Source organism: Hylaeus anthracinus, unplaced genomic scaffold (genome assembly GCF_026225885.1).
Source record: "Hylaeus anthracinus isolate JK02 unplaced genomic scaffold, UHH_iyHylAnth1.0_haploid 2, whole genome shotgun sequence".
In the NCBI taxonomy this organism is placed as follows: domain Eukaryota; kingdom Metazoa; phylum Arthropoda; class Insecta; order Hymenoptera; family Colletidae; genus Hylaeus; species Hylaeus anthracinus.
Window position 1 is genome coordinate 5942397 of NW_026534838.1, and position 20711 is coordinate 5963107.

Sequence of the window (20711 nt, forward strand, 5' to 3'; positions counted from 1 at the left end):
GTACCAGTCCTTATCGCGACCAGCGTGCGTAATAGTAATTGCTCGTCAGTTAACTGAAATCGATATTTTCGGCGCGATGAAAACCGAGTGCGATACAGTCAGTCGCCTGGCGGAGAATTGAATCTCTAATGCGGTCGAATGATTCGGACACAAGAGCTTCAATGAAATACCATTCCGCACGTAATTGAATTCGAAGACCTTTGAATGTGAGACCGGGGGGAAGAGGGAGCTTTAAGTATGATCTCTGGCGCTGGATTTTCTCAGAGAATAAATGTATCTAATGAATAAGGAAACGTTGCCTCGCGCGAACGCAAAGAAACCGTCAGTACTTTCGGAGATTGCGAGTCTCGCTCGTCTGAAGTTCGTATGGAGATTGTACGTATCAATTTTCAATGCTCGGATAATTTACATAACATTCGAGCGATGAAATCTTGGAGGAATTACGGGAGATCCGTGCAGTGGAGTGGCTAGCAATTACGGGGGGTGTTTTGTACAAATATCTGGAAAAAATGGATGAGTGAGACTGGGATGGGTTCGTAAAATTCGAGAGATTCTTATTTGATTTTATTATAATATTCAAAGGATTTGTCGTAGGAGACTTTATCACTTTGATTTGGATAAAAGATTAAATGATATATCATTGTTCACATTTAATTTTGAAGGTGTGCACTTTCATTTGAAATTACAAAATTGTATATATTTAATTACATTAATTCTTTTAAGATTAATTTAATTATATAGTATGAATTTTTTAAATGATGTCATTGTTCACGTTTAATTTTAATCATGTGCACTTTTATTTGAAATTTAAAAATCGTATCTATTTAATTAAATTAATTCTTTTAACATTAATTTATTTATATAATATGAATTTTTTAAATGATATCATTGTTCACGTTTAATTTTAATCATTTGCACTTTCATTTGAATTTAAAAAATTGTATATATTTCATTATATTAATTCTTTTAACATTAATTTAATTATATGCGCACTTTAATTTGAATCATGTGCACTTTCATTTGAAATTAAACAATTGGATATACTTCATAACATTAAGCCTTCAGCAAGACTGATTTTATTATTAAAAAGCCCCTTTTGCAAAACTCTTTAATTACTCACAGTTCACATAGCACATGCATTTGCATTCCTGCTGATTTGGATATTAAAAGGGTTCTTCACAGGAAACTTATTTTATTTTCAATAAAATATTAACACTATGAAATCCAATTTTTTAATTTTAAATGAAAGTGCATATGATTACAACTAAACGTAAACGATAATGTAATTATATATAATTTAGCTTTCCACCAAGCCTACACTGATTTTATTATTAAAACATCAAAACCCTAAATGGCCCTTTTCCACTACCCTGAATTACTAATTCACCTAACCCTTAATTCACACGCATTTTCATCCCCCCAAGAGAAAAGGAACTTTGCCTCAAGCACAATTGCTTTCGAGAGTACATCAACAGATCTCAGCAGTCGTGAATCCTACCTCAAACCCAGAAAAATTTTTCTAAAACCCATTTCACCATCGACTTCACCACGATTCCCAATCCCCCGATCCGTGCAACCCGCCGTTGATCGAAACGTCCGTCCGCGTTGCATCGAAACGAACCTCCTCCTCGCGAATTCGCGTCGCGAGTCAAAGATAAATGCGCGCGTTCCCTGGAAAGAGCCGCGAAACTGTTATCGCGACAGAAAGAAGGACAAGGAGAATCGGAGGGTCGGGGGAAGGGGAGTGTAGGTAAGGGTGGCGTTACGAACACAACGAACGAACAGCTCTTGCACGGTACACACGTACACTGCCACTCAAAAGTACCCGGACTTTTGTTGACGAAACTTGCTTTTATTCCATAAAACACAGTTTAACTTTGTACCAAAGGTATTCAGAACGCTTACATTAATTGTGTAATTATTATTGCTGTCTTTTTTGAGGTATCACAGGATGATAGAATTAATTTTTATGTACAAATTATATAATGAGTATGCAGAAATAAAATTCCTGAAATAGAAAATGTAATAGATCGAATTCAAGATCGAATGGTTAGAAGAATCTCAAGTTTCACTTTGTTTCATCTCTGCTACAGAACGAGTTCAGCGAGTTCTTCGATATGTTTACACGTATATTAACACGTTGGTCGCCACGTCACCCGTCTACAGGGTGTCCCAGAATTAGTCTAAGAACCGAAAATGGGTGGAAGGGTAGCTGAGACGATTCTGAACAACAATTTCCTTCGCAGAAATGTCATATTGCACTTCGTTTTTGAATTATTGACGAAAAACCACCGACCAATCACAGCGCCCGAGTAGCGCGCACTTAACTGCCTACGCGTGGCCAACCAATCCTAGCTCTCGCCTATGTTCTCGCGACTGAGCGCGCGCTACTGGGGCGCTGTGATTGGTCGACGGTTTTTCGTCAATAATTCAAAAACGAAGCACCGTCCGTAATTCTTGCAAAGGAAATAGTTGCTCAGAATCGTCTCAGCTTGGTCGCTGCATTACTTAAACAAGTTTCGTGCGATGCTGATACATATTTGGCAAGTGTCCGGGTACTTTTGGGCGTTAGTGTATGCATATCGAGCGAGGAGGGCACGTAGAGCTCGTATCACGGGTGCTTTCGGTGGCAGTTCAATCCCCGGGGGCCCAGCCACGAAACAGTAGACCTCTCAGGCTCAAATCGATTAACTCGATATCTTTTCTGTCCTCCCGTTCCAGAAAGTGCCCCTGTCCCCGCCACCACCACACCGAACGCCATTCACCGGACGTTCAACTCAGGTTAGAATCACGCAAGAACAGACTCCTTTTCCAAGCTGTTGAACATGCTCGGTAGACGTTCTATTCCGTCCAGTGTGTAGAGGATCGTTTGCCTGTGCCCGTCCTGTCTCGCTGGCCTAGCATGTCTCTCTGTGCCCGCGCGCTCGGCTCGTGCTCTATCAGTGCATGCACGTCCTCTCCGTTTAGCGTTAATTAATGCAACCCTCGCCAGGATGGTTTTGTTTTACGAGGGCTGGTCGAGCTGACTTCACCGGCCGTTTCGCTGATCGCCGCGACCCCCACGACCTCGTGTTACGCGTTCGCCCGCCTACGCTCTAATTACCATCGAATTATCGCCAAGACGGTAATCGCCCGCGCCGAGGAAAGGGTTCGCCGCGCAAGGCTCTCCGGTTTCGTGGACGCGAGCAGCGTGTGTTCGACCAGCCTCGGAATATCGGGAGCCGTCTCGCGACGCGTCGATGCTCGATAGTTCTCGGTGTTTGCGCTTGTCGACACGTTGGCTGCCTGGACTGAAACACGTGAACAAAGTTGAAATTTTGAATGTTGATGGGTAGATTTAATGTAACATTAGACGCGGAATTTAATTTTTTAACCCTTTTAAATTTGGAAGTTTTATTCAAAATTTATTTTCATTGTGGTCTTACCTTTGGAATTGATTTTTTTAGTAGATCGATGAATAGTCTTGTCGTATATTTTTGGGTGACGTGGCGACCAACGTGTTGAACTGGAGCATGACGAATAGGAACGGAGTGGCTCGGCTATTTGTCATTTGGAGAGAATATACAGTCAGTTTCGTAAATATTCTTACACCCTATGTCGATCAAATTTATTTAAATTAAATAATGGGATCGAGGTTTTTAAATTAATGATTCATTATGAATGTATACATTTCTATATATATACTTTACACTTGTGTATGTATATATATATATATATAATGAAAAATTTATTTGAAAACATCAAATCTATCATTTAATTTAGATAAATTTCTTCGGTAAATAGAGTGCGAATATTTATGGGACTGACTGTATTTCAATCGTGGATGGTTTGTACGAGTCACTTTTGTTTTTATACCGCAGTGACCCATCGAATGCATTTGCATAAAAATTAACGGTCATGCGACGGTTCTTTTTGTATTTATTACGGCACTATACTTTAGCATTTGGCATGAGCTCAATTTTTTTTCTATGTCGAAGGACGTTCCAAAGTACGTGTCTCATTAGGTCGTCCTAAAAGTTCATGTCACTTGTATTTCTGCTGTTCAAATTAATATGTGAAATATACTCTTTAAAAAAGGTAATCTCTCTCATCTTACAGTATTTTCTTTTATAATTTTTTTGTATTATACAGGATGTTTCAGAAGTAGTTCAGGAACCGGAAATGGGGGAAAGGGTAGCTGAGACGATTCTGAGCCACAGTTTCCTTTGCAAAAATGTCGTATGGTGCTTTGTTTTTGAGTTATCAACGAAAAACCACCGACCAATCACAACGCTTAGCCGCTAGAGGGAGTCTCAACCCAGGACGCTCAGGCCACCCAATCGCGGCTGAGCGCGCGCTACTCGGGCGCTGTAATTGGTCGACGATTTTTCGTTAATAATTCAAAAACGAAGCGTCATCCGACATTTTTGCAAAGGAAACTTCGGTTCAGAATCATTTGAACTACCCTTTCCCCAACTTCCGGTTCTTAGACTAATCCTAGGACACCCTGTATATTAACACAGTCTTCACAAGCTTATGGGATGACCCAACACGCAAGAAGCAAGTTGAATTCGAAAACAAACTCCCGATTTTTAAATAATCCATCAACTACAAATTTTCCTATGAAAAAGGTTCATTCTAAAATTCTTTAATTAAATATTACTTGCGCCACGTAGTTTGGAACGCTCTGTGCGCAGAAATCCAGCAGATACTTTAACCGTTAACGAAAGTGACAAAGAAACAAAGCGGTCGGGTACAAGTTACGTCTAGCAGCTGGACAGGGGTGAAATTTTTGTTGGAAAATCTCCGCTTCGCGTGACCGGGGATGAGACTCGTTTATCCAATTTTCCACTTCCCTCGCAATTAAAATATCCACGGCAATAACGCAAGTTTAGACGGGTTGTCCTTCCACCTCTCTCGTTTTTTTTCCTCTCTATTTTTGTTTCCGTCGACCTCAACTTCGAAGTTCCATTAAAACTTGGGGCGAAATTCGTTTCGAATGTTAGTCACGGCCAGAGCCACGGAGTTCGCGGATACCCGTCCGCCCCGGAATTTGCATAGAATATTACACACAACCGAATTTAAGTTCACTTACCACAATTTGCCGAACCGGATCCCGTAATTCGCTGCATTAATAACGCACCGCGCGTCCTCGCTGTTTTCCAGTTTGAATTTTACCGAACTTCCCACCCTGGTCACGGGTCGAATTCTATCGATGAAGAGGCGTCGATGAGCCAATATTTATCGAGAGGAATGCTAAGTCGTAAGGAGTGGCGTTGACGTTAACGTTGAGGAACGAATGTTCGATTCGTAGGCGTAGACGTTTATAATTAAACGGAAATTTGGTAATGCACGTAAAATGCAACTGGCGAGGTTCAATTTTATTCCGGATGTGGTTGAAGGTGTCATTTAAAATTTAGGTGGTATTAAAATTTTGAAAGACCATGAACCACTAAACTTGGTATGGAAAAAGTTAAAAAAAGAAATCACAATAGTAAAAAGTAAATAAAGAATCAAGATTCTGCTGGAGGTATTAGTAATTCATTCTTGTAAATTTTATTTCTTGGTCATTATTTTAATTTCATGAAGGAAATTAATATTTAACATAGAATAGTTGATTTTGCATCAGATTTTGAACTTCAGGTTTGAACTTCATTCTTCTGAATTTTATCTCTTGGTGACCAATTTAACCAAGAAAATTAATATTTACCATAGAATAGTTGCTTTTCTATCAGATTAGAAACTCGAGATGTCAGATTGAACACAAATGCCACCACTACAAAATTAAAACTGTAACATCCCATAATAAATGAAAACCAGACATGAGATTTCACCTCGCCAGTGAAACGATCACTTCCCACCGCACCCGCGTCGTTCTGTCCCGCTCGTCGCTTGCTGCACGCTTGAAGGAGCCTGGAAAATTCATGCGACCGTAGACGCCACATTTTCCCGCGCGAATAAACGAAACTTAATTGGGACCAAGGACGGAATATTTAAACGGGCGATTTCCGATGTGTGTTGCAGCCGCTCAGGCGAGAATCCTCGGTCCGGAAGACGTCTACGTGAAGAAGGGCAGCACGATAAGCCTCACGTGCACCGTTAATGTGCAAAGACCACCGCCCAGCAGCGTTTCGTGGCATCACGGAGGGGCCGTGGTGGATTTCGACAGTCCCAGGTACAAGCCACGAGAATCAAGTTCCCGAGTTTGCTTCCATAACGTCGCCACTTGCACACCATCCTGCTATTTTCAGAGACCTAGAATTCCTTTCCGATTCATCGCTTGCTTTGCGATTATTTCGTTGGAAATTGTTTTGGTTTCCTAGCTTTGGTTTGGAATTTTTAATTGGTAATTAGACCTTTTGGGTAGGCAGATTTAGTACAGGATGATACGGCATGCTTTTCAATGGAATTTCTGCTTCGTTTAGCGTTTTGCATACGTTTAATTGCTTGCTGGTTGATTACTGCTGTAAAATTGTGGATCGTTGTAATTGTTTTCAGTGATAATAGGAATTCTAGCTGATATTCCAGGTACTATTTGGTTCTACTGTGATTATTTACTGTTTAGTATTTGGAAGCAAACAATGCATTAACAATTTATTAACAGAGGTAATTAAGGGTTCAATAATCATCACGAATCAATTCTATCGATTTTTACGTGTTTAAGATGCAATGAATTAAAGCTTGTGGAGTGTGGGTCAAAGATTAGAATAAATAGAAAATTTGGTCGTTCATTTTTAATAAATAATTTTTCAAGAAATAATCAATCATTTGTAGGTTTACAGCTCATCATGCTTGAGATGACATTCCCTTGTTGTTACCACTTACTATATAATATTAAGGTCATGAACTTCCTCGTATTTTATGGAGCACTCTAATCTCACATCTTAATTAGCTGGAGCACGTCATCTTCCGGGTAGCCCTTATACAGGGTGGGTCTAGAAACCGAGGACATGTTATAGCTCATCTCTGAACGTAATAGAAAACAATTGACGCAGAAACAAATTTAGCCTCTTCAGACCTGAATTACTTTTCTTTTTCTCGTGTTAATGTAATTTAATTTTCAGGGTTAACTCAGGGTTATACTAAAATTAGTATGAAAAACGTAAAAAATAAAATCACAATAGTAAAAAGTAAATAAAAAATCATAATTATGGACATCAGGTCCGAAAGGGACAGCCATTAAATGTCCTAATGTTCTTTTGAACAAAAGTTAAAACCACAAACGTCACCTGTCAAAATTGTTCAAATAATAAATACATCGACATATTTTTAAATTTAAGTTGGAAGATCAGGCTTCTAAGGCTACAGCTTGTCCCAGTTGCTAAAGTCACCCTACGTAATTCGCAAACTTGATGTGAATCATTTTAAAATCGATGGCATACTGATTTCAAAAGACTATCCCCTAGGCTAGACACGAAATATGAAAATGGAAGAGAACGTATTCGAAAAATAAATTATTTCAACTCGATGACGGATTAAACAGTTCGAATGCACGGAGCCATTGTTGCTCTAATGGAATAAACAGTGAAAGGGTTGAGCAAAAGGTCGTATAAACTTCGTCAGTATGTCAGTTCGAATACAGTAGTTTCTACTTGGACAAGAGCCACGAAATTCCGAACTTCGAGCAGGAAATTCGCGGAACCGCGAGAAGACTCGACCCCGTATATACGCTCGTTAAAAAGGTGGAGACTGTGTACAGGGCCGTGCCTAGGTACTCTGGCGCTCGATGCAACTGCATACATTATTTCTCTCATTTAATTGTAGTCATGTGCACTTTTATATGTTGAGCATCTTGAAAATATCAACAAGGCTAAAACTTTGTTTCAAGATAATGGAAAACTGAGTAACGTAACAATTGTATCGGTATTTATTTTTGCAAACTAGTAAAATACTTTACCCAGATTTCAGTTCGTTTTATGTCTCTTTAATTATTTAGCTTCTTTGAACTGCTCTGTTATCCATGTACGATTGATTTGACAATATGTAAAAATGAAAAAAGATCAGATTTAGTCTATTTTATTGCTAAACGAAATCCTGAAGCTTCTTCTAGAGGTCCTTAAATACTATCTCGTTAAATAATACATGGTTTCTTGTGATTGAAAAATATATCCCAGCACGTAGTGAGTAAAGTGTCGAGCTAATTATCTCTAAAAATTAAAAGAGATCAGATGTATTCAATTTTATCGCAAAACAAAATCCTGAAGCTTCTTCTAGAGGTCCTTAAATATTATCTCGTAAAATAATACATGGTAGTTCCTTGTGATTGAAAAATAGGTTAAACTTGACTTCGGGGCACTATAAATTATTGCATTTTTTTTAACCATTTAGTCATTTTTGATGCCTAGAATTCATAAATCTAAGCTTTAATGTTAGAAATCCAACGGTTTAAAAGTTAAGTGCATGTAAAGTTGAGCAATTTTGCCGTATTTATCAGGCAATTAAAAAGTTGAATTCGTACTCTGCACCCCTGCCACGAAAATACACCCCGAAAAAACTCTGTAATTCGAAATGTGACAGTTTTCAAACATAGGTGTAACAGTATACAAGTAGTATGAACATAATATAGTCCGCCACCAACGAGAATCTGTTTTACTGACAGGTTACAAGGCAAACTGCCCACTTGTAACTGCTCATAACTTCCCAACCGTCGCATTCCCAACGTTAAAACTTCCACTTTTGTGATCCGGGCATCAAAAGCTACTAAACAGTATAAAAAAAAAAGTTAAAAATTTTCAGTGCTCCAAAGTAAAGTTCAGCTGAAAAATACAATATCTCAGCACGTAATAAGTAAAGTGAAGCACCAATTATCCCGATTTAATTCACCTGTGACACCACCCTTGATACGCTCCAGCCAGAGTCTTCCGTTGCTACCTTGTCACGGCCTTGCTCGCGCTTGTCTAAGTTCGCGGTTAACGCGTCGGAGTCAGAAGCCATAGAAACTACTAACAAAGTAATATAACCTGTGCCAGTGTGAACAGTACCAAAGTATCTTTGATAATTCAGCGTTCACCGCAGGGGCGGGGTTTCCTTGGAGACGGAGAAGACGGAAAACGGCACGACGAGCAAACTCCTGGTGACACAAGCCAGATTGACCGACAGCGGAAATTACACCTGCATTCCCAGCAACGCGAATCCAGCCAGCGTAACGGTCCACGTGCTGAATGGTAAGAACCATTTTATTCTACCGAATTCGCCCCCTACCGCCGTTTCGTCTCCCGGCGGGGTCGACTTAATTTCTTCGACGCTCCAGCGACGATCAGTCTTGCGCCCAGACGTAGCTGCGCCGTGACACACAAGTTTCTTAATATCGATCCGCACTCTTCTTGTAACACCGCTTATCCTGTCTCCAGGAAGCTCGTCGCGATTCTTTTCTTTCGCGGGGTGCCATCCAGCCTGTTTGTTCCACGTCCAGCTGGACGCGATTTCGAACCCGCGAGCCAACGAATCGAGCACATTCTTCGTATTCATTCTTCACGCGTGTCGAATCAGTTTTGAGAGAGCGGATCTCGAGATATGTATTTCCTCGACGAGGAATTCAATTCCTCGATTGATCGTTGTTTTGGATGCGTGTTGGATCGTCGAGAGGGTGGAACGGTGGAGGTATACTTTCGGGGGGTGATTAGGGATGTTGTGATTAGAGAGAGAAAGAGTGGAGAGAACGTCGAGGAAATGGTTTGTTGATCTGTTCTCGATGAGGATGTAAAACAGAGGACGAACTGTTGACAGAAAGCGTTTGATGAGTTAACCCTCTATAAACGGAATTTATGTTTTCTTCAAACTACTTGCAAAGCACTTACTTTGATATTTTAAGTTGGTGGTGTCGTCAAGCATAGACATTACAGTCGGTTCCATAAATATTCTGTTTATATTTGTTGAAGAAATTTGTCTAAATTAAATGACAGCTTTTATGTCTCTGAATAAATGTTTCATTATAAATATCTACATAAATGAACGTTACACTTGTATATATTTATAATGAGAATATTTTCAATAGATAAAGAGGGTACGAATACTTATGAGACTGACTGTATATAATTAAGATGTATACGTTATTATGTGAGAAGACTAAAATTATTTGATAAGATGTCAATATCAAACAATGTCATAAATGAACGTTACACTTGTGTATATTTATAATGAAAATATTTTCAATAGATATAGAGTAGTAGGAATACTTATGAGACCGACTGTCATTTTCAAATCTAATCAATCTTTCTAACAATAAAAAAATATTAATTAAACCTTCAAATACAATTCCGCGTAAAATATCGTGTAATTAGCGTAATAATAAATTCGTGTAATTTCTAATTTTTGTCGAATGGGCCCCGTAATAATTTCATCTTATTCAAGAGGCTCGCGGGTGAAAAGAGCCGCGAGAAGCGAGCGAGAAGCGTTGAATTAATATAATTACTCTTGCTTCTCAAAAAGACTCCCAGTAAACTGTCGTGCGTTCCACGAGCAATTCGACGCGATTTCATTTCGACTCCGAAAACAGCACGTCCGTCGGGGTCGCGAACGTTTTACTGAAACTCGAATTACGGTGAAATTTGTTAATAACACAAGGGATTTTAGATTAACCCCCGTTCGTTCATTACCGTGTACTTTGGATTATTTCAATCAACCGTCTCTACGGTACTGATTAACGGAAGGGCAGACGGACAGAACCAGCGCGATATTTTGTTCGTTATCGCAAATAATTTCCAAAGGGTTGACGTAATATCGAAATCATAATCGGGGATGGAACGCTCCTGGAACGAAAAATAATAACTGAAATGGATGTTGTACGTTTAAACCCAAAAACTTACACTTTATTTTCCTATTTATAATTTATATTTAAACCTTAAACATTAAAAACATATACAATAAATATTAATTATATTCTACAATCGATATAACAATACCATTATTTCATTTTGCACAAGTACACACACATTTCTTTTACATTTAACATGTACTTGCTGTATTAATTTATGTCACAAATGCATAAAATCCCCAGTTTGATAATAATACATAATGCGATGAAAGAATAACGACTTGATACTGTTCATTAAGTTAAAATCCTCGATATTTTTTAGGTTCTGCAATTTATATGACCCAATAACGTCAATAGAGCGTGTTCCTCGTACAAAAATAAATCGATAAACAAACAATTTTTCGTCGAAAAAAGCGTCGCACGTTCCCCAATTTATTTGTCGGGGCAACGTTTAATTCTGGCCCAGGATCGAGGCGAATTTTATCTCCGTCAATTCATTTTTATACTCGGTCGGCGCTATTCGTTTCGAAATCTGCACGACGCGTTCCGCGATACGGCTTCGTTATGCGAGGCGTTTTAGGCAAATTTCTCTTTTTTTTTTTTATACGCGAATCGGTTCGAAACGGTTCGGGGTACCACGTCATGTACACGCGCCTCCATAAACGTCGCATGCAAATCCGTTTAAGAGGAGGAATCGCGGCAGGATCAGCATCGGGATCCTATCTGCTAAACCGCGAACACTTTGGCAAGACGTGTCGCATAATCTCGACAGCTCGTCGATACGAGGACGCTCTTCCAGAATGACTTAACCATTTGTTTGGTGGAGAGAAAGTCGTATCTTTTCCTTTGGATACTTGGAATATTTATACATGTTCATCAAAGATGTAAATTCTTTTTAAATAGTTCTTCTAAACTAATATTTATACATGTTCATCAAAGATACAAGTTCTTTTTAAATGATTCTTTAAAAATAATACTTATACATGATCATCAAACATGAAAATTCCTTTTAAACACACCTTTAAAAATGTATAACACAACTACAATACCAATTCTAAAACTAACTTTATAAATCTAATTTTATAAAATTATAAACCAACCATATTAGATGCTCCTTCGTTTAAACATGTCCAAAATAACCTGGAGTCACGTAACTTCCAAAGAAAACGCTTTGCGCCGCCATGAAACAGGAAGTACGAGGTAAACATCTCAAAATCTCACATCTTCGATTCCCCTTGCTTGCCAAAGGCCCACCGAACGTCATCGAGGAACTTTCATCGCGTCTGTCAGCGATTGTTCCTTCGCGAGGGGAACGTTGGGTCCGGCAATGAGATTACATCGCCCCGAACAGAGTAAGTCGTCGGTTTTCACGGCTGACGTGTTTCCGCCAGGACTTTCTAGCGGAGGGTGCGTGCGCGCGAAAGCCTGCCGATGATTGACAGCCTGGATTGGCGAACTTGCCGAGCAAGATATTGCACGCGTTACCGCGAGTGTTGCCGCCTGACAATAGATCAGAACCACGTGTATGCGTGCGGGGGCAGGTGGCTGAGTACTTGCCGCGGCCCCAATACACGAGCCTGTCAAACTTTATGACGAGGGATCCCGATGTTTGATGAATGAACGCCTCCCCTCCTTTTCCTTCTCGCGCAGCGCGAGAGCCATTCAAGTTGCAACTCACGATACGGGGACAGCCATTGTCGAGGAATTTGTCGAACAATTGTGATGCGAAGGGCCGCCGATACGTCTTCGATGGTCGAAGGGGGATGGTTCCTTTGATTTTCGAAGGAGACACGGTTTAAGGAAACAAAATTGATGAATTCGACCATTTTATCGTGATATATTAACAGATGAATCGAATGGCGGACCTTAATATATTCTTTTTGCTTTTAGGACGTAATGTTTCCATGTAATGTTTATAATTACGATAGAAATATACTTCTCCTGTAGCTGGTACTTTCAACAATGTATACCATTATGCACAGGTTATTTCCATTGCCTGTAAGTATTAAATAGTGTCAGTGTCGACAAAGTGTCATAAGTATTAAATTTAAAGAATTATTTAAAAAGAATTCGTACTTAGAGGATTACGTAAAAGTATTATTTTTAAAGAGTTACTTGAAATGAATTTATATCTTTGATGATCATAAATGAACTGGAATTTGTGTTTGAATATTAAGAAAAACCTTTCATCACTCTCTTTGTATCTTTCACCCTTGTTACTCTTTTCTAAATTTAGAAAATGTAACCATTACTTCATACCACGCTACATAACTTCCAAAATTAATTACTCATTTCAAATAAAACATCACAAATCTGACGAACAGTATTTCGATAGGGCCCTAATAATAAATAAATAATCGTTGAGTCGACATAAATTTCAGCAAAAAACCCCGTGAGGTCCGTTATTTCCTTCTCGACAGCAATTTATCGAGTACGAAACAAAAAAGAAGCATTCACAAGAGTACGGGGCGTTTCCTTATTTGCAATACTAATTCATTACGAATTGAAAAAAATTCTGAATAAAAGTCGCTAGGAGTGGTTCATTATACGCGACACTAATTTATAGTGCCCGTAAAATGAAAAAACGCCCCGAGAGTAACCACACAGGACGTTTCATTATTCGCGAGAGTAATCGAATCCTGTGCACCCATGTTAAATAATGCACAATGCTAACTCCGACAATCCAGCGCCGCCACCAAATCCCAGCCAGCGTAGAATCATATATTGTGCAGCTAATTCGGCCGTTGCGAGATTCTGGAATTGTTCTCAGTGGTGAATTTTGAGACGATGAGACAATATCGTTGTGCTAACTAAAATACAAATATTGTACCAAAAAGTACAGCATCGATAAATGAGTCGTTCATTGGACAAATAAAATATATTGTTCTATATACAAACTTTAAAACACAAAGTATTTAACTCCATGAAACAAAAAGTTGAGAAATGTGATGAAATAATGTACATTGTTTTTTAAAATTCCCTTTATAATATCAATTCAAACGAATATTGAAGAAAGTTCTTTCCCTTTCGGAAAATTCATAACAAATATAAAAAGTTATGACTACACCAAATGTTTTGACACTTAAGTTTAAGATTTTGTGCAGTGAATCAAAGCATATATTTTTGCGAACACCTTATATGTGATAAATATTTACAGTTTACCATGTATTTTAATTAAATTCAGGCGATATAACCCACGGAAAAATGTTGCTGTATCAATATTTCATTGTGTACAAACATAGGTGTGCCGACACTTACCGTCGACAGAGTACGTTGCACGAATTAGGCAATTCTCCCTCGCGCATAATTCCTCCCGCGAACGAATAACCAAATAAATAAATAACGCCCTCCGCGAATTCATCTTTCCACGCGAAGTTCCTCACTCCCTCAATTATAATCAAAAAACCCTCATTAATTTCATCCCTCTCGTCGAGACTCGGCCCAACACGAATGCCAATCCACTCGACGAATAATCATTTTGCGCGGCGCAACGCACCGAACTGCTCCATTCTCATCGGCCCGGAATCACACATTCAACCGTGCTGGCGGAGTCCATCGCGTCCATCGTGCAATGAACTGCTAATCAACACTGCATGAATTATGGCGCGAAGATTAGTACGCGGGATTCCATTAACGGTCTTCAATCGAGCATACTTTCGGGACAGAGGGGGTGTGGAAGGGCACGGTGTTCCGATACCATCGATACGGTTCGAGAATAACAACAGCGGCGTCGATCACCCGCGTTACAAGCCTCGAAACCCGCCGTGAACGCGCCGCGCGGATCCGCGACCGTTGGAAAACGCGATGACGCTTCCGCGCGTCGAATGAAAATTAATGCAACGCAGTTCGTCTGCATAATTAATTTACAATCGGGTACGGGCGAGGGGACGGGGGCGTCCCGCGCGCCTGGCCATCGACATTATTTCAAACACGGCTGATTACTCTGCAAAATTGACCGCAAATTTCAATTATTTCACGATCGGACCGTACACGACGCCGGATTATACGCCCAGGGCGCACGATATCCGCGCATTAACGCAATTATGGGCAGTGCGCGCGCCGTGACGACGCGCGGCGCCGTTTTTCGGCGGACGAGGAGTCCGCGTGGAACGCACGCGGGATCAGGATGTTTTTCGGTGATTTGGGGATTTATTATTCAAAGGGTTGCTGAGGGTTTACGGCCTGGGGGTTTAAGCTTCATTGGGGAGAACAGATGCGAGATTAAAAGATCTTATAAAGCAACAAGAAACGAGATCTTTATTACTAGAGCATGGGGCGGTTTCACCCGTTTCAAGTAGGTTAGGTTGTGTCGTTTCGTTCGCCTAACTGTTCGACAGCGCAGTTCTACCGACCAGTACAGAACGGTTTCCCCTAACGCAAGTTAAAAAACCCCTACATTTGATTTAAAACCCCTGAAGTATTTTATTTGTTCATTTATTACAGTTTCTCACAAATGAATTAATAGTTCCGGAGATTACACTCTATATACAAAGAAACAAACTTAACTTTTTATGATATTAGTATAGATAAAGACTCGCATAATATACGGATGCGAAAGTAGTTGGAAACTTTCCTGCTATCGATGAAGTAACCATTCTTGTTACACGAGAGCTTTTACTTTCATTCGCCGCAACTTTTATTTTCGAGGACTTATGTATCTGCTTTACTTCGTATAATTTATTTATCTGTTCTCAATGGAACTCGTACAGAGAACTTTTGTTGCAGAATTCCATTTCAACTGTTTTAATAGAACGCATTGGAAAAGTTCCGCGACTATTTCGACCCATTTTGATCATTCATAATCATTGCTGCGTGGACGACTTTTATTACGATTTCGATATCAAGCTTCGGATCGTTTTAAGTGTACAACAAAATTATGAATCTTAAACAAATTTACTAATACAGTAGGAAAGTAAAGTACTTACTGTATACTAAAAATATAATATATTGTTTACAGTTTTTAGAAGCACATTATCGTGATGATTTTATTCTTATGTTTACAAAGAAATTATAAATCCTAAACAAAATTGCGAATACGAAAGAAAAGTAAAGTACTTACCGTGTACTAAAAATATAATATATTGTTCACAGTTTTTAGAGGTACATTATCGTGATGATCTTATTGCTCTGTTACGTGAATAACATATTATAGAGTCACAAACTGCTGGTTGTCCAGGCTCCGATGTTTTATTTTAACATAATAATTTCAGTGTAACTCAACGAACCCTTATTTCCATTAATTAAATATCCACTTGACTCCAACCAGTTCCGTGAAAAACCCTCTGCCTCGCATATTGACAATTCCCAGTCGCCCTTCTCGAACATTATGCGAGGCTCCGGTGTATTTCGCGATTAGACCGTACGCGACGGGAGATTATCGGCCCTGAGCGCGAGCTATTCGCGCATTAATGCAATTACCAGGGCCGTGCACGCTCGGTGGCGACGAATGGCGTCGTTTTTAGACGAAACGGTCGCAACACGCCCAACATCCTCCTCGCGATGCGCAGTTCCCGCGTCGGAATTTTCCTGTTCGTTCGTAAATCGCCTCCACCGAGCCTGAAGCCGCGACTCGCCTAACCGCGATCGCAACGGCGTGATTATCTTTATTACGTAGGGCGCGTTCATCGTGCCCGATGCATCGTTAACATTTGTCTGGATATGGCGAAATATATGTATGGAAATCGTTACACCCGCCTAGGAGATAGTTTCTGATTAACGCTGGTTTGCTGGTTCTGTTCGTGTCGTGCGTTCCGGTCCCCTGCAGCCGTGCTGCGTCCCCTCCCGATCCCTGTCGCCGTTATTAATGGTTATTTGTAATGGAAGGAACGCAGCGACGGCGTGAATTAGAAGTTTGTGCAGGAAATAGGTTTCACGTCGACGGTGAAGGATTTATTGGGATTCTGATTGCGCGGTTGCGCGGGGGATTAGGGCAAGCGGAGAGAGTTTACGGAGAACTCTTTTCGGTCCTGGACTATGGTAGACGTAATACCGAGGAACGGTGTAAACCGTTGGGAAGGAGAAAAGAAATTATAATTGTCGCGTGTTGGAAGGGTTTGGAACGGGAATGGGAAGCATGGGAATGTTGTTTGTTATAAAGAAAATAGTTGAATGTGTGCAAAGGAAATATTAGAATTCATAAGTTCGTAATTATAATGTTTTCGTACATTCTTAATATTTGTAATTTCATCATTAGTTGAAGAGGATATTTTTCAATTTTTATGTATCATTAGCACCATTGTTTACATTTACGTAAATGTATTTAATAGGAACTGAAACATTTAAGTGTTATTTCCTAATCAGTCTTTGAAACTAAATCGTACAATAATCATTTACAATTTTTTTTAAGGAGAATTCGTTGGGAAATATTTAAATTTTATTTCCTAATCATTCCACACACAGAGCTGTGCTAAATTAAATTACCTGCGCACAGTTCTTTAGTTCTTTGAAACTAATTCCTAAAATAATCACTTAACAATTATTTTTCAACGAGAATTCGTTCGCCAATCGTTGAGTGTTATTTCCTAATCACTCACACATTTATTTTTTCTTTAGGATATTTCCCGCTTAAAAATGGCTCTGACCGGACCAGTGCTGCCGTCTATCCGGCGCACCTAAGCTTACTGTTCACCTTTTGTGTTTATACGCTGCAAAAACATGTAATATCGAAATACATTTCGTCTTGCGGCGTAGTCGTCCACTCCAACAATCTTCCTCCAAAACTAAATCGTAAAATACAACAAAAACAATTTTTTTAATGCAGAATTCACTCTGTCTGTTTCAGGCGAGCATCCAGCGGCCATGCAACACGGCGGAAGCTGCGGCGTGACGCCCACCATACTCCTGGCGACCGTGACGCTCTTAATCGCGAACCTGCTAAGGTGAGCAGTCTCGTTGTGAACCGTGACGACTCCGAGAACCGGAAGTCGAACGTTTCGTGAAGCAGAGGCGCGCATCGGTGGTCGTTGAGTGTGAAACCGCGATTGCGACGCGAGAACGCGCTCCCTTACGTCCCACGAACTGCGGATCGGTAATAAGGGTGAACAGTAAAATGAAAGAACAAAGAGAAAACACAGAAAAAAACATCACCCACGACTCTGATAAATCAATCCAATTCGCGCCGCGGACAGTGAAATTTAGAACAAGTCTAATAAAAATAAAGGATCGTGGACAAAGTGCAACGAATCGACCTGTGGTGCGAAAGTGAAGTACGATTCTTGTGCTCACTGTAGAAATTTTTCTCGCGTAATCGCACGCTGTTCTCCGACTTCGCTGGTCCCTTGAGTTATCATTGGTCCTTGTACTCATCGACACGCGTCGATTTTTGACTCGTGTTCGCGGCCATCTCGGCGACCTTGTGGATCCGAAGTTCGATCTTCTATGGACTAGTGAAAAATGAGACCATTGCTAGAGGGAATTCGAACGAGTGGACGTTTCGAAGGGGTGAATCCAAAGGCAATGCCAGGGCGATGGAATCGACGGAGAACGCGGAGTTGCGAGGCTCGTCGTTCGACATTGGACTGTCGATAGTTGCCATTGAACGGTGTCATGTAGGTAGCGTAAGTTCTCCTGTACATAAAAGATGAAACGGGCGTTAAGCGATAGGGTTCGTCGACCTCGATTTGTACAGCACAACATACGAGGATCGCGGATCTGGGCTACTTTTGTATATAAAACTCGCGCGAGGGTGGTGGTTGATCAAAGAGGACCGTCAAACGGGGTGGCTTGTGATTGTTGATAGAAAATTGTATAAATTTTTGTCTGGAATTTTTAATTTGACATTTTAATCGCAGATATACTGCCATACCTCTGTGTCTATCGAAGAGTTTAAATTAAATGGTAGGTTTGATCCAAGTGTATGTTTGTATAAATATGTTGATGTATGTATAAGTATATACATGTATAAGCGTACTCGTATACATATTTATAATGAAAAATTCATCTGGTAGTATCAAAACTATTGTGCAATTTAATCATAATTCTTCAATAGATATCAAATCTGTGGTTAACCCTCTTACTTTAATACCTGAGCTAAATTTTATGACAAGAAGTCTTAATGATGCAGAGATTTAAACAAGAATTTGGAAATATAATACGTGAGTCAAATTATCCAACTCTTCAAATTCAATCTTTCGTGCAATTTGACTCTGACCACCTAAAAAATTCTAACATCTCAGAGCAGTCTTAATAATGCAGACAATTAAAAAAGAATTTGGAAATATAATCAACCAACTCGCTAAATTCAATCTTGTACGCAATTTGACCGTATCCACCTAAAAAATTCTAACACTAAAATTCTAACACATAACTATTCCAACTACCTACATTATCAACATATTTTCTAAACTCACAAACATCCATTTCAGTTTCATGGTGGACTCAAGTTTGCGTAGAAGGTGGCGCGTGTTTTTATTTAAAAGTTTGTGAAAGTCAGCTCGTTTGACGTCCATTCGGAGCGCGGGATTTTCCTCGGGTCGAATCGCAGAACCTTCTCGCATGGAGGACGTATTTGATCGTTCGCTGTTTGCCCAGATCCGACTCGGTTGGCCTCCGTTCGCGAGATGACTGTAATTCCGGAACGGCTGACTCTCGAACGAAGTAATCGGCCTGCGAGTTAGCGAACGATTCCCTTGAGACGGTAAGATCATTCTTCCGAAGATGGGTTTCCTTTCTTGGAAGGCTCTCGCCGTTGTTTTCGGTCGTATTAGCAACGATAATAGGTACAGTAATCGTCCTCGATATGTTTCTGTTTGTTCGACGCGGAACAACGGGGGAACGTTAACGTTTCGATTTCGCGTTCTTCTATCGTCCCTTCAGAAATGGGCAGAATTTTATTCGAATGGGAAATAACGAATGGAGAATCTCCGTAATGGTCCATTCTCAATGTTTATTTGTTTATTTGTTATTTGTTAAGTATGCAATTTTATTTGAAATGTTTGAATTGGGTTGGTGTTTTTATCGAACAACTGTGCAAGTTGTAAATCTTTTTATTTAGTTCTAGGTGGAGGTGATCATTTAGAATTCTTCAGAACAGAAAAAATGTGTATGAATTAACAAACAATTCTGACGATATTATACAAATGAAGACCCTTTTATATTGGTACAATGACGCTACTACGACATCAAAGTGCCTTTATTTACATAAAATAATTGAAATTGTTTGTACACCACTAAGTTTTCACAAAATGTAACAATCTTTATCGATATGAATCTCTTTTCATACAATTTATGCATCCACTTTCATTTCTTTATTATTAATAAAGTACATATTGATATTTTATTGTAGGGTCCATAAATATCAGCAAGAAAGAATAATTACAGTCAATACCAGATATTTCACATCGCTCAAGGAATTAAATAAATATCAGTAACCCATTTCTATTTAATTCGATTTAATTTCGTAATTCGAAACGTACGATCCGAACGAAAATTCTGCCCATCCCTGTATCTCCTCCACTCGCGAGCTCTCGGACGCGAGAATGTGTCCCGGATTGTCGTTTAACGTCTAATCAAAAAATGCAATCACATTCGATACCTTGTAAGGAATCACGAGTTCTATGAACGAGACTTAATCATAGGTCTAGGTAAGGATAACGTAAATGTATAATTAAGCGCGTCGGTAATAGTACTATTCGTTGCGTGCTTGATAATGGACGTTCCGTTGTTGTTCGAGAAACGTAAATTTTGTCGAGATCGAAGCGTGACGACTGCGTGTATAAATTCCGATATTGAAAATGTCCGTCGAGTCGCCTAACGAGCGTGCTTAAGAGGACGAACGTTATATAAGTAACATAAAACTCGTCGTTTCACGAAAATTTCGTTTCATAGAGTATTTCTGGGTCAAAGTCTTTCTAAAGAAGAGGAAAAAAAAAATATATATATATATATATATATATATATATGAATATATATAAATAAATATAACGAAGAAATTCATGATTCTACTTTCGCTCGGTTAAGCGAACGAGTACACGTCTAAACG

At 39.6% G+C, this 20711-nt stretch overlaps 1 protein-coding gene across 2 annotated transcripts in view; it reads left to right on the plus strand.

The window, feature by feature from the left end:
* Nucleotides 1-18720, plus strand: part of LOC128892904 (zwei Ig domain protein zig-8-like) — a 242943-nt gene extending 224223 nt beyond the window's left edge. Inside the window, exons 5-8 of one of the 2 annotated variants that reach the window (XM_054153542.1) lie at nt 2722-2781; nt 6004-6154; nt 8995-9143; nt 17514-18720. In XM_054153542.1, coding sequence (XP_054009517.1) covers nt 2722-2781; nt 6004-6154; nt 8995-9143; nt 17514-17614 — 461 coding nt within the window. In that variant the 3' untranslated portion in view covers nt 17615-18720. The remainder of the gene's footprint in view (nt 1-2721; nt 2782-6003; nt 6155-8994; nt 9144-17513) is intronic. The other variant, XM_054153543.1, reaches the window with a different exon arrangement.
* Nucleotides 18721-20711: the final 1991 nt, after the last annotated feature.